This window comes from Antechinus flavipes, chromosome 5, assembly GCF_016432865.1.
Source record: "Antechinus flavipes isolate AdamAnt ecotype Samford, QLD, Australia chromosome 5, AdamAnt_v2, whole genome shotgun sequence".
NCBI classification, from domain to species: domain Eukaryota; kingdom Metazoa; phylum Chordata; class Mammalia; order Dasyuromorphia; family Dasyuridae; genus Antechinus; species Antechinus flavipes.
In genome coordinates this window covers 63,450,817-63,466,301 of record NC_067402.1, presented here as the reverse complement: position 1 = coordinate 63,466,301, position 15,485 = coordinate 63,450,817, and the positions used below count along the sequence as shown (strand labels likewise).

The following is a 15,485-nucleotide window of genomic DNA, read 5'->3' as shown; positions in this document are numbered from 1 at the left end:
CAATATACGAGTCTTATTAAATGGACACCTGAGCTTTTAAAAACAACAGGTTGGGGGCAGTTAGATGGCACAGTGGGCAGAGCACCAGCCCTGAAGTCTGGAGGACCAGAGTTCAAATCTGGCCTCAAACACTTAATGCTTCCTATCTGTGTGAGCCTGGCCAAGTCACCTAACCCCAATGCCTCAGCAAAAAATAAAACAGAACGATCTAGTACATAACTATCCAAGAGCTGTCAAGTCAGTAAGCACATATTTACTGTATTCCTACTGTGTGTATTGCGTGTACTTCACTGTGCTGTCATATACAATCATATATACTATAGATCTAATTTTTCAGATTATCTTATTTACAGTCTAGTAGAGACCTTACAAACATGGAATACAAGTGCTGGATTATCTGGTTCAACTTCAAGGTATAATAAAAGTTAGAAAAAGAACTGATCACTATGGCTAGGGAACTCACTAGAGAGGTCTCACTGGAGTCTGTTTTTACAGATTACATACAGATTTGTTTTACTACATATTTGGGCTGTGTATTTTCAATCTTGCTTTGCCACATACTTTAAAGACAGGTCTCGAATCTTGTATTTACTACGTAAATACTCACTGGGCTAACCTGAAAAATGTTCTAATGGTATTAAATTGCTATACAAATAAAACTAATCATCATACTTTTGCAAGAGGTTTCACATAAGTCACAAAGATCCCATCAAAGGTTGGAAAGAATCTTACACTGTTACCACTGAATTACAAAGTATATTAACAGATCCTTTTGGATATAATGCAAAGGAAAATAGCTTTTCTGAATTCAAAACCTATCCTTACTCCTTCAGTCCCTCAAATCCAAGTGGATACAACCTACAGACAAGTAAAAAAAAAAAAAAAAAAAAACACATACAAAGAGTTCTTTATTGGCACTTTTCCTTAGCTCCAGTTCCATCTTATTAAGTTCTCAGCTATGTCTAGAGTCTTAGATTTAAAAAATGTCCTATCTATATTCATTTTTATACAACCTCTCTCACCTTTTTTGGCTCCTGATTACTGAAAAGATCTCATTTTGTGTTTAAAGCACCATCTTTCACCCTCCAAGTCAGCCTAGTTAGAGTACTTCTTCCTAAGAAACTGTACTTTTAACTCCCAATTAAGATCCTAAGGTCTTTCCACCAGCAGTCTTGATGGGTGAAGTCACAATTTCTGATCAGCCATGAAAAGCCAATTAATCCTTTATCCACTTTCAAGTTTTGGCCATTATCTTAAACATAATACCAGCCTTTCCAAGACTTTTTAATTAATTTGCAATAATTCTCTTCCTACCTCAATTTTTTAATACGAAACATTCATTGGAAAACCAAACAATTTACAAAAAACTTCCCAATTTACATCTACTTTTTTTGTTTGTTTTAAGCTTTTGCCTTCAGTGAAAGACGTCAAATTATCTTGGATACCAAGGAAACCACATCTTGAGGCATAGTGGGAAAGAGCAACGAAATGAGAAAACAAAATTGGATGTCACTCCAGCTCTGGATGAGCCATAATCTTCTTGGACTTCTTTCTTCATCTTTAAAATGAGGGGATAGAAAAAGATGACATTCAAGGTTCTTCCCATAAAGTGAGGAGTTTTATCCTTACCTTAGGTCAATCAGCTAATACAGACACATTTGTACCAGACATTAATCCAGGATCAAAGTATCTTAATTTAATTAGCAAGCAGAGCAGAAAGAAGGGGCATCAAAAAACAAATTTCAGTCCAGAGGCAGATTATTCCAATACTAACCTCAACAATCAAGAGTAATATAAATACTTCAATTACAACTGCTATTTTTTATATGTATCCATAAAATTTAGTAAATACTGATAAGGAGTCCCCCAAAGTCAACTTATAATCTATCTTGGAATTATTTCTCCTACTTCCCCAAAAGTTTGTTGTGCTGTAAACTATTGAGATACTATGAATGTATCCTTACTAACTACATAAAGTAATCCAATATACTTATAAAACCAATCCACTTAAACTTATCATTTTACATGGGAATGTTTTTAGCACCATAGATCCACTCATTTTAAATAATGTCCATATTTCTGACAGATCTGAATCAGAAATTAAGTTAATCACTTAATTCCAAGCCTTCAATTTGAAACTCAGTGCAAAGTCTGAACACATAATATGTCTTCAACAATGACTCCCAAAAACTATGCCAGAAGAGGACAAGTTCTTAGTGTTTCTGCCAAACTGAGAAGATTTTAAGTACAGGTCTATTGACATTCTGTGTTTCTGGTGTTGGATAGAAACTCCACTGGGGCTCTAGAAGGTCTTTCCCCATAATATTAATGTAATAGCCTTTAACAGGTAATATTATTAAGATACGCCTACAAGGGTAAATTTAAAAGCAAGTTTTGAACCATCTAGAAAATGAAAAAAGGCAAACTGCTTTATACTCCTAGGTACTTCATATTCCCCATCCTTCTATTAGGTGAAACAAATCAAACTTTTGAGATTTCTGTTTTCTGCAAAATGAGATGGTTTCAAGTTTCTAGGTTTCAAGTGCACTATAACCAACCTTGTTATACTTATAAGAGTCTGATGAATAGAAGGCTAACTATAATAATTCATGAAGGAGGGATTTAAAATGCACTGGTGGAGGGATTACTCACACAAAGGGCAAGAAAAAAAAATCATGTCAATCCATGCATTATATAAAGAACTCAATAATATGAACTAAAGTTTTAATGAAACATGAACAAATTACAAGTACACATCTCAATTATCTACCTTTTTTCCAACATTACAATATTACTGATACAATATTCAGGTTATTTTTAAAACCACCCAACATGTATAATGCTACCTACCCAATGTAAACAAAGTAGAATGTGAGGATTTATGTGAAGAGACCAGGCTGGAGTGGAATCTACTCTTTAAAAAAACATACCCATTATGATGTTGAAATATATAAAATGCTCTTGAGCTCTAAATTCACATGTACAACAATTTCCAACACAAGAATACCAGTCATATGATGTCATGTATTATGCTGATTGACTTATTTTTGGCATAAAATAGAAGAAACTAATATGTAATAAATTTATGTGTATGTAAAAAATATACAAGTATACAATATTAAGAGGTTAGAAAACTGAATACTTTGGAAAAGATTTATTAGTCTGTACAAGTTAGTTTTGATAAACCACTGCTACTTGTTACAGTAAATTCAAGATTTTCATTGCAATAGTATTTCCCCACACATCAGAATCCAGAAGCTATATAATGTCTTTTCTCAAACTGTCACTTCGTGCTTTTCTCCCTGACCCCCAAAACATAGAAATAAGGTTCATAATATCAACTAGCCATTTAAAGCAATCATATGATACATATCTTCATAACATTAAACAAGCTACAGTTGAGATACTTGGACAAACACCAACATTTAAGAAAAAGTGTTGGTTTTAAAATGTGCTAAGTACTATATGAACAAGTCACAATGAACACACTAATTTCATATCCCTCTGGAAACAAAGTGGGGGGAAAAAACTTGACTGCCACTATCAAACACTGCATTACAAAATGTGCAGTGCAAAAGTGCCATGAATCTAATGTATATATATCACAGGATTAAAACTCCAGTTAAGCAACTGAGTTATTCATTGAAGTGAATTAAAAAGTAGGTCCCAATTGTTATTTCACTGCTAGTTCAGAAGCATCATTAGACAAATGCAGACGACTATAAATTGGCCTCAGCCATAATGCATCTTGAGTTTTTGCTAAATACCCCCCAAAAAATTTTAAAAATAAATCTGTAACATCAGCTTCTTAGAGAAGCTTTAAGAACATGCTGTTAAACCTGCAAAGGAATTTTATCAGGAATAGATCTGTTACACTTATAACTCCCAGTATTTCTAGGAGTTATACAAAGCAATTCAATAATCAGACAAAATTAACCAAAAAGAGACCAAAATGCAGACAGACAGCTTTACAAAAGATATTTGTTGGATGGATTAAAAAAAAATACATGATGAATGTAGGTCATAAAATCGAGTGCACTTAGTAATGCACACCCATTTTATGTTACATAAAAGACTGAAGGTTGCAATTTGTGCATGCTTACCATAAACATTTTTATCTGGGAAAGCTGATGAGTGTTTTCTTATAAATGTTCATCGCCATGATACAAAACAAATATGTGCAAACTGCAAGGTCCCTAAAATAGCAGTTAAGGAGTTTATATACAGAAAGATGACACTATCTGATCAAAAACGCAAAAGATAGACCTTCCCAGAGTTTATAACATAGAACAATATCCTCCACAAGCTCCTCCATGGCTTTCTTCCCTGTGGGATAGCCTTACTCCTTTATTCTGGTTCTCACTCTCCCATAGTCCAGGGGTTTGAATGATCTTTTCAACAAGTTCTTCAAAGGCACATTGTACACCATCACAGGTTTTTGCACTTGCCTCTACAACATAGAAAACAAAAACAAAAACCATGTTCATTTCTTTTGAAAAAGAAAAATAAACACTTAGAAGTAATATACAACTTCCTCTCTGTCTCTGTATTTCCAAGTTTTTTTCTGGAAAATATTTTACTACTTAGTTTATTGTGACACCAAGAAATATTTTCCACATGTCTCCCACTAGTCTTTCCTGATATACCTCTCAAAACTGTATCATAAAAATAACTGCTACCAACCAACGTCTCATAACCTATATTACACTTAATTTCCAACAATTCACACTGGACTGTAACCCAAAAGAAAACCTAGATTTTAGATGGACTTGAGTTCAGAGAGAAAAATGACTCTGCTTATATGAATCTGTCATTTTATGTGGTTTTAGCTAAGAGAAATGATTTAATTAATGGCTGAGTCATTTAAACTCATAAACTTTTCTTTAAAAAAGAAGGATTCAACTAATATTGTAAAAAGGAAAATAAAAGTAATCTAATTTTAGATTTAGATTTAAATTGGTATTTGTAATGCAATGCAAATAAGAAAAAATAATAGTCAGGTGATACAATTTAACAAAAATTACTATCTCTCCAACAGTCACACAATTTAAAATGCAAAGCTAAAGCTGATTTTAAACACAAAACCAGACAAAATCAGGAATATAATTCAAGAAATAAAATGCGAGGATCTTTGTCAATCGCTTGAATTCTTATTGAAAAGTTTTTAAAAGGATAAAATATTTAATATAATAATAAAATAATTAATATATATATATAAATTAAATTTAATGTCGAGGGTCACAGTCAGTGGGGAAACTCTGGGTAAGGTATAAAACCCTTCAGCCCAGAGGGAACCTGCTAATAATGTCTGATTTGGCTCCCAAGTCCCCAAGGGCTCAGCCTTCCTGAGAAGTCCAGGGGCGGTGACAATCTGTGTTGAGATTAAAGCAGAGTGATACCAGGTAGAAAACTACATACAATAGCAAGTTGTCTATGTAGATCCAAGTGCTCAGTGTTGTTTTTGTTACATTATAAAAAGGGGAAAGCCTTTTTAATAATAAACGGACTCCATTTTTCCACCATCCTTGGGAGTCCTGCCTCACCACTTCTCCACTAGGAAGGTATAGTTTAATCACCATCTAGAGTGGGGGCTCTAGAAAGCAGGACACAACATAATATGACTACTTCATATTACAAAGATGTCTTTAAGTAGCCTGTTTCAAGAAGCTCAAACATCAAGAGTTAGTATCACTGATATTTAAGTAATAACATTAGATCCAAAGTTTTTTCAGATCTACCACCTCATTTTATTTGGACAGTATGATGATTTCCACACGATTAAAGAGCCACCCACAAATGAATATCGAAATGATACTACTTCAATAAGAAACTGCTATAATTACCTCTGAGACCTAATTAGAATATACAACTTTTAAAAACCTACCTATAAATAACATGGAATGCTTCCGTGCAAATTTCAGCCCTTCATTTCTATCAACTTCACGGTTTTCCTATAAGAAAAGATGTATTAATAAAAGTTCTATAACACAGTGTTAAATGGTCAATTCTTCTTTACCTTCTTACCTTATCAATTTTGTTTCCAACTAGCATTTTTACTATGTCGTTTCTCGTGCAGTATGTTTCCAATTCGTTTAACCAATTATCCAGCTTAACAAAAGTATCTCTTCTTGTGACATCATAAACTGAAACAGAAGAGTTAAGAGCCACAAAATACATATTAAAAGACAAGAAAGAATTTTTAAATGCTTTAAAAAATTGCAACAAATAGCTCACGTCTTATAAAGTTCACATTTCTTCAGCTAGAGTAATTGTAACTCTTATCTACTTTATCCAAAGGAATTATCACAATAAAATTCACATTTAATGATTATAAAAACCAGGCACTCTTATAACGTATTCTACGTGATGGCAAAATAGCAATTGCTTTTACCACAGTGGTAAGAGTTGTATGACCTATACTTAATGAATATAAATTAGTAGCATTACTTTTAATTTATTTGCAAGTTTGAACCCAAATGAAACCATGTTTTCATGTAAATGCTCAACAAAATACCAAGAGATGTTGAATGTATTTAACTTCTAATTAACCTGTTAGCCAGTTTTCTCCCAAACCTGCAATTACTACATTTCTAGGAAAATGTGCCCCATATGATCAAAAATGTTCCTTATTCTGTCCATTGCTTGTTTTCTTTTTACAGCCTATCACTTTAATCTTATTGTTCCTAATAATGACATATGAAAATATAGTCATATAGTGTTTACACCTTTTCTATTTATTTACAGACCATTAAAGACTTGGAAAGACTGAGAAAAGAAACAAAGCTGAAAATGTTAGGAATCATTTTCCTGATGAACAAAAATGAAATTAAAGTGTCATAAATGTTAAGAACTATTTATTTATTCTTCATTGACACTTTTTGGAATTCATTTCATAAAATTCTAAATACTAAATGTTGCTACAAAAAAAATTTCAACTCACTGCTTGGAATTACTGTTTCAATTTGGCAGAGGGTAGTAAGCTATTGAGCAAACTAAGTATCTTTGACACACAAGGGGAAGTAGGGATTTCATCCATAACTTTCAAATTCTATTTTTTTGTTCCAAATTCCTAGGTCTTTTAGTGTTAAGTTGTTCTTCATTGGTCATTATGATTTAGGAGTCTGAAATATTTGAAGTAAATAGGGATAAAGAAATCAAGGGTAAATGGCAAACAAAACAGCTGAACATGGATTCCACTTGCATGACATGTATTGTATCACACAATTTTCATATATAATTCATAGCTTCAAATGCCTTGAGATGTTTTTCTACTAGTGGAAAAACGCTTGTACTGATTATACTCTTTCTTTCTCTCATCAACATTCTGACCAAAGGCATGGACTGAATAAACATTGGCCCAAATAAAAATTAAAAAAAATTAGTATTTCTAATACTTACATTGACCCTGATTATCTTCATCAAGATCCTACACTAACCCAATAAGTAAATTAACCTGGATTTTTTTTTGTCTTTGAAGGAAGAGGCAGCTGAAGAGTAGTCACTATATAGTTTTTAGTATGAATAAACACTAAAGAGTTGGCACTGAATAAAAAGGAGACTTTTAAAGACAGAATTTAAGAAAACAAGAAGTTTCTAAAAATATTTAATTCCACAAAAACTTGCATACTCAGATTTTTCATAGCACAGTGAAGTAAAATTAAAATGCTTACCTAATATAACACCTTGTGCACCTCTGTAATAGCTAGGTGTCAGTGTTCTGAAGCGCTCCTGACCTGCTGTATCCTAGAATGGACAAATCAAAGTGAAAGACAATAAACCTTCTCATTACTTAGAAAATCCCAGTTTGAAGCTGGAAGATAGCATATACTTAGCTCCACGCTCTCATTTTAGAAAAGGCCAAAGAGGTCAAGTGACTTGCTCAGGGTCACACATAAGCATCAGAGCTAAGATTTGAATCCAGATTCTATAAATCCATAGTTACTATTTTTTCCACTATATCATGTAAAATCCATTAAGTGGTAAAAAGTCAAAATATCACTGTTCTCCAATATACCAACGAAAATATCATCTACCAAAATAATATAAAATGCTACACAACTGGAAAATTTTCATTAAACATGAAATAAATCAACATTAACATCTCTCTGGAGAAAAGGAATAAATTTTTATGCCATTTTTCTCTTAAAAATTTATTATGAAACACTTCATTTAGAAGGATTATAAGCATGTCACATTGTAAAATATAAATATTAAACAAAGTTGACTAAATATATACTTCAAACTATTTACATTTTAATATAAACTTTAACATAAAAATATCAAGTATTCCTGTGTACCAACTTCCATTTTACTTACGTGTATACATTTTTCTAATTACCTTTTTACTTTGAAATAGTTCACATTTTCATGTTTCCTTATGCTTCTATTTTTTCAGTTAATTCTACTATATTAATACACTACAGTTTTTAGCTTAGATATTTAGGCTGTTCACTTATTTTATTTGGTTTTCTTTTATTAGGCTGTTTTTATTTTCACATTATAAGCAACTGTATTTTAAATATGCGGTTAGAGACTTCTCTTTTTCATAATTCAATAATCATACAATAATTCCAAAACCAGTATCCAAAGGGCATGCTTTTTGGGGGATAGTATTCTACCAAAATGACCTCCAAAAGGATTCCACTAAATTATCATCAATATATAAGTATTTAAGTAACCAATACAAAAGTTTACATTCTTAACTCAAGGGCAGAATTTTCTTATTTTTACTCATTTACAGAGAAATAAGAGCCAAAGGACTTTAGAGAGCATTTCACCCAACCCTTTCGTTTTACAGAGGAGAAAACTGAAGTACTAGGGGTGAATTAGCTTTATCCAGATAACAGGTAAAAACGATTATTTAAGTGTGATTTGAACCTAGTCTTCTGAGTACAGAGACAGCAGTGTTTCTGCTGGAACTTTAGAGGCCTTTAAGATATCATTTCTTAAAGAGAAGTTGAACATTTTTTCAAGTGAGTATTTGTATCTTTTTTTTTAATAAATTGCCTCTAGATCATTTACCAGTTCAAAGTGAATATTAATATCTTGCATTGAATGGGTTCTTGGTACACATAAATGTCATTTTTGGGAGCAACATATTTGCCACACTTTCCTCAATATGTCAACTCATAAATTTTGCTCCTTTTGATTATGTAAAAACCTGGACAAAGTCTACATTGTCCCAAAATAAGTTCTCATTTGTTCAAAGGATCAAAATTTCTCTTTCACAAATAGGTACAACATTATTCCATATTATATTAACTCTAATGTTACTTTTTTTATCCTGCATCTTGCTTTAAAGAAAGAATTTTCTTGCTCTTATATTTGCACATCTACAAGTAATTTCTGACTATGGAAGTACAGAATTAATGAATTAAATCAGAACACTATTTGGAGAGAAGAGAGAATCAACCTAGGTTTCCCTTTCACTTCCTTTGGGTAGCAGGAGATAAAGTTTTTTCACCAATAGCAGGGAGGAGTCAGCTCTCCATATCAGTTGGTAAGGGTAGGTAAGCCTGAATTGGGAGGCAAAGTAAGCGAAAGCTTCTTTTGCTACTTGGTTCTCATATACCTTCAAGTCTAAATGCAGTTATGAGTAGTGTTTTGGAATTAGAGCAGCTTATCGTCCTTAGACAAACAGGGAAAATAACATAATAAGGAAAGGGATGTTCATTTTTGTGTTTGTATCCCCTGTCTAGTAGGGTCTAGCATACACAACAGGTACTTAAGGCCTCTAACATTGCTTAGTCCAACAGCCTTACTTTAGAAATGAGAAACCTGATAATACCCAGACAGAGTAAATAAACTGACAAAAGTCACAAAGGTAATAAAAACACTGAATTAAAACTGAGGCCTTACTTCTTTTTGCATAATGAGCTCACATTATTTGTATGATCCCGGGAAAAATTAGTGGTACCTCTCAATGCTTCCAGGCACTGCTGCAGATTACAAGAGGCTCTGTATTACTACAGGGAGTTTCTTAAATCAAAGAAATCCAGGTGCCCCACCCCATCTCCTTTTCCAACTCCCTTCCCCAATCTACAAAGTTTTAAATAAGAAATTTCCCTTTATTAATAATTCTAACAATTCAGTTTAGAATTATCAATTCTTAATTTCATTTTTTAAAAATGTTAATGAATATATGGTTGAACTAATTTGGCAAAAAACACCAAACCAGTACTATCAAGAAAAAACATAGTATTTTGTAACCCACAAGGTAAACAGGTACAGAATGTTCCTTATGAATATATTGCCAAACATTAGAACCAAAGAATTGCAGCACAAATATTCCATAAATAAAATACAAATGCCTACACCAAGGCAGCTGGCATAGGAAATCTCATCTTCATGAGTTCAAATTTAGTCCCAAAAATTTATTAGTTGTATGACCTTGGGTAAGTAATTTAACCCTGAGTTAGAGAAGGAAACAACAACCACTCCAGCATCTTTTTACTAACAAAATCCCCACAATGGGGTCACAAAGAGTCAGACACCAGAGTTCAATTCGGCCCACATCACCCTCTATGACATAAGGAGGCTGAGAATAGCTACTGACAAATAATTCACAAAGGGAAAATAAAATTGATTTTTAAAAATTCTACTGGACTATGACATACAATTGGATAGATTATTTCATTAAATTAATAATGTATCTGGGTAAAGTACTACAAGAGGAAGCATAATAATATAATGGGAAGAGTGCCAGATTTGGAGTCAAGAGAAATCTAAGTTGAAATTCTGACTTGACACTGACTAGCTTTGTAGCTGCTCTGGGACAAGTCACTTCATTCCCCTGAAATTCGGGTCTTTATTTTGTATGTAAAATATTACACAGGAACAGCTAAGTGGTGCAGTGAATATAGCAGTGGCTCTGAATTTAGGAGGACATTCAGATATACCTCCTCTGATTTAATGTGTTCTAGTGTGACACTTACTGTGTGACCCTCAACCAAGTCACTTGCCCTGCCCCATACTTCCAAAAGATTATCACAGAAAATGCTTTTTGCAACTCCTAAGACACTATATAAAAACCAACCAATAGTATCACTATCAAAATAACAGAGTTATAAGGACTACACAGAATGAAAAAATATGGTTGGGTTGTAATTTATATAGAAGAGTCACAAAACCACTGGATTATTTAAGAATATAAAATATGGTCTGTGGCAATGTATCTGTTCAAACTAGTAGTTCACAACTAACCAAGTTGTAGTTAATAATGTAACTGCTTATCTGTTTGCTGATGTAAAGGGGAAATGGTCACCCTATACCTTCAATGGATTATAGCACAACCTTCTAAGGGAAAACTCCAAAGGTAGGCAAGATGACTCACACAAGGCTACCACATGACAGCCAATCACAAGGCTTGACCCCAATACAACCTCACCCCCACTGCACCCAACATTCCCTCCACAGCCCCTTCCCTCTGCTATGTAACATCTCCCTTCATGGTCCAGGAGCCTGCCAGTCAGCAGTTATAACCTCATCACATCGAGAGCACTTGCACTAGCAGCTACCTGAGTGAAATTCTGTGTCCCTTTACTTCCACCACTTTACAGCTGCGCCAAGTACCATCCACAGGGAATGAGCGACCAGGAAGAACCCAGCCTCTCCTTTTCATTTTTGGTGGGAAGAAAAAGTATGGCTAGGCTGCAATCAAAATCTGATTCCTTCATATTACCCCTCGCCCCCAAACTTTTCTTATTTCTCCTGATGACTCCACCATACTTTCAGTCACAACCAGATTCATACTTTTGGTGTGATGCTAAATTTCACATGTTCCCCATATCCTACATATCTTCTATCCAATCTTGTAGTTTAACTACAATTTTATTTACATTTTCCAACTCTAATTTATTCTCTGGATCACTGTCAAATTCATATTTATCAAGCAAAAAATCCAACCCCGTTAACCCCCATTTAAAAATTTGACTGTCTCCCCAAATGTTATCAAATGTTATTTCATTTTTATGGCATACTTTAAATTTCTGTGTTGTACTATGCACAATAATCACCACTGTAGTACAGATATTTGCTATACAAATAATACATATTAAAATTGCTCAAAAATTTTTACTGGTGAACTACACAATTATCACTACTACTTTCTGGGACTCGGTTTTCATATCTGTAACACAGTGAGAGAAAGCTAGAGATCTCAGGTTCACTTCAGTTCTGAAATTCTTTGATTAATGTTAGCAGTTTTAAGATTTCTAGAATGAAGTCAAGAGCTGTGTTATGTTACAACACCTAAACTTCTTAAAATTAAGCAAATTCCATTTAGAAGGGGAAAAGGTAAGAGTCAAATTCTCAAATCACCTCCTTTCACTCTGCTGATTTCCTTGCCTTTTCAACTTCTGATGTTGTCTTTGCTTGATCCTTCTTTTCCCCAAGAAAGTCACAAGGGTGGAATGTTAAAGGACAGACTTCCAAATTATGTCAGCCAAAGGGAATAACCAATCTAGTAGCCAAATGCACAGCAGATGGAAAAAACATTAGATATAATACATGATGTAGCAAACTGATGGCTGTGACTATTTTTCTGAAAAATTGGTAATGAAACCAGATAGACAGTTCCATTAATGCATATTTACAAATACCAAAAAACTTTTCACTTGACAAGCTTTCTGAGTCTTTCCCATTTTTACTAATTTTATTCTGTTGGTTTGCAGCTCTTGTCTACAACAGTTAGGAATCCTTCCCACCCCAAACCATAATTTCTACTACTCAGAAACTAAATAGAACTTGTATATGAAAGTTATCTACAAAACAATGTGATTCTTGTTTAATTTCCACAATATTTGTCCCCCTAATTACAATGCTAGGAAGATGAAAAGGGTAGGAGTTAAAGTAAAAGAAACTACTAGAATTTTAAACAATTGTATTTTAATTAGTGGGTATAAATAACAAGGTAAAATTAAGGAAAGACAGACATTCTATTTGAGCCTGTTATGAATCAGCTTTCCATTTTGGTACATTAATCGGAGAACACCAAATCTCAGTATACATTTCAATTATATGCAAGATTGATAATTGGGAAATGTGACAAGCTGTTACAGAGCTTAAAAACACCACGATGTTATGTTCATACTTTAAAAAAAAAAGTTATTAAAGTTCCAAACATAAAAACAACTTTAATGGCCAACAAATTTAATGACCAACATTATCTCAGTCATGTTACATAATAACCTAAATAGATGAGTAAATGGAAATTCTGACCAAGGTGAACAAATGGTAGAGCAAAAATTTACTATAAGTTCAAGATTACTCCCAATAGCATTCTTTTCATTATGTCAAGTTGACAAAATAATACCCAGGGAAACCATGTCCTATATCTTCAGGATGAAGGATCCTACTACTCCATTACTTCTATACCTATCCTATTTGTCTTTCATTCTACCCAGAAATGTAACCGATATTCATTGTACTAACTCAGGAATAAAAAAGAAGGCACAGGAGGAGAATGGCCCTTAAAGGCAATCTAGCCCTAGCCCAACATATATTTGAAAAATAACGCCCTTTGTAATAAACCCAGCAAGTGATCAAATCCTTAAAGACTTACAATAATAATGAATTAATTAATTCCACATTTAGAAACCCTTTAATTATTAGGAAATTAAAATAGCTCCTCCCATAGTTCCTATTCTGTCCTCTGGGGCTAAGCAGATTAAATATGATTTTTTTTTTCCACAAGAGGGCCTTTTAAATACTTGGGCATGGCTATTGTGACCCAGCTAGCCCAATTTTCTCTTCTCCAGAATATATATATCCTCAGTTTATATAGCATGAACCTAAGATCTGTTCAAGATCCTGGTCGAATATTTTCCCTACTGTTAACAGATTAGAACACTTCTCCCAGGAGGAAGTCTACTGCTAACTTGGTACTACAGCTGAGCCAACATTGGTTGCCAATAGTGAAGCAGTAAAGGAGTGAACAGTTTACAGAGTTGGTACCCAGCACCACATCTGGGCCAGAATATTTGCAAAATTTTGTTTTATGCTGATAGGTTTTATGATGCCTTGAAGGTTATTTATGGGCCAAAAGACCTAAAATGCATTTCAACTACTCAGTATTAATGGAGCCATTTTGATTAGTGTTAAGGACACCCATGTACGGATGAATACTTAAAAAAATATAAATTTTCTGAATTAATAGAAAAGGAAATAAAATACTTAATACTATTTTAGAAGAAGAAATTGAATAAGCCGTCAACAAACGCCCTAAGAATACATCTCTAGGACCAGATGGATTTACAAGTGAATTCTATCAAACATCTAACAATTAATTCAAATACTATATATAAACTATTTGGAAAAACAGGTGAAGAAGGAATCCTGTCAAAATGCTTTTTTATGACACAAAAGTGGTGCTGATACCTAAACCAGGAAGAGCCAAAACAAAGAAAGAAAATTATAGAAAAAAATTCCCTAATGAACATTGATGTAAAAATTTTAAATAAAATATCAGCAAAGAGATGACAGAACTTTATTACAAAGGGGTGGGATTTATACCAGGAATGCAGGATTAGTTCAATATTAGGAAAGACATCAACTTAAATGACCATATAAATAATAAAACCAATAGAAATCAAATCACATGACTTATCTTGACACAAAAAATGAGTGTAATAGGGATAAGCTAGAGTGAAGCAAGGATACCTCTTTTCACTTCTTTTACTCAATCTTATATTAGAAATTATATTATAATTTTTTTGGTACGAAATAAGAAACAAGAGTGGTAGATCAGTGGAATAGACTAGGTATACAAAATATAACAGTAAATGATTATAATATATATTCTAATTATATTAGAAATGGTAGCTTTAGCATTAAAAGGAAAAAGTCAATAAGGAAAAAAAATCATATAAAACGTTCATATTGATGACATTGTTATATTTAGAAAATCCTAGAGAATTAACTAAAAAAGTTACTTGAGATTATTAACTTCAGCAAAATTGCAAGACTCAAAATAAACCCACATAAATAATCAGCATTTATATATGTGTTACCAACAAAGCACAGCAGCAAAAAACAGAAAGAGAAATACCATTTAAAATAAGGATAGACCCTAAAAGAATATGTGGGAATTTACCTGCCAAGACAAACCCAAGAACCATATAAAGATAACTTATAAAACACTTTTCACACAAATAAAGTAAAATTTAAGGAACTGGAAAAGTATCAACTACTCATGGGTAGCCTAAGCTAATATAATAAAAATGACAGTTTCTAACTAAATTAACTTACTTATTCAATGCCACACTAAACTCCCAAAAAATATTATATAGATCTGGAAAAATAAAACATCTCAAAGAACAAAACTCATGGATTTCAAGAGAATTAAAAAAAAAAAATACAATGGAAGGTAGTCTAGCCATTCCAAACCTAAAACTATAATATAAAGTAGCAATCATCAAAATTTTTTGGTACTGAATAAGAAACAAGAGTGGTAGATCAGTGGAATAGACTAGGTATACAAAATATAA

At 33.0% G+C, this 15,485-nt stretch overlaps 1 protein-coding gene across 1 annotated transcript in view; it reads right to left on the bottom strand.

Annotated features, from left to right (window-relative positions):
• Positions 1 to 3,139: 3,139 nt before the first annotated feature.
• Positions 3,140 to 15,485, bottom strand: part of RAB18 (RAB18, member RAS oncogene family) — a 46,736-nt gene continuing 34,390 nt past the window's right edge. Inside the window, exons 4-7 of the mRNA XM_052000492.1 lie at positions 7,671 to 7,743; positions 6,025 to 6,143; positions 5,885 to 5,951; positions 3,140 to 4,450 (exon numbers count right to left, since the gene is read on the bottom strand). Coding sequence (XP_051856452.1) covers positions 4,278 to 4,450; positions 5,885 to 5,951; positions 6,025 to 6,143; positions 7,671 to 7,743 — 432 coding nt within the window. The 3' untranslated portion in view covers positions 3,140 to 4,277. The remainder of the gene's footprint in view (positions 4,451 to 5,884; positions 5,952 to 6,024; positions 6,144 to 7,670; positions 7,744 to 15,485) is intronic.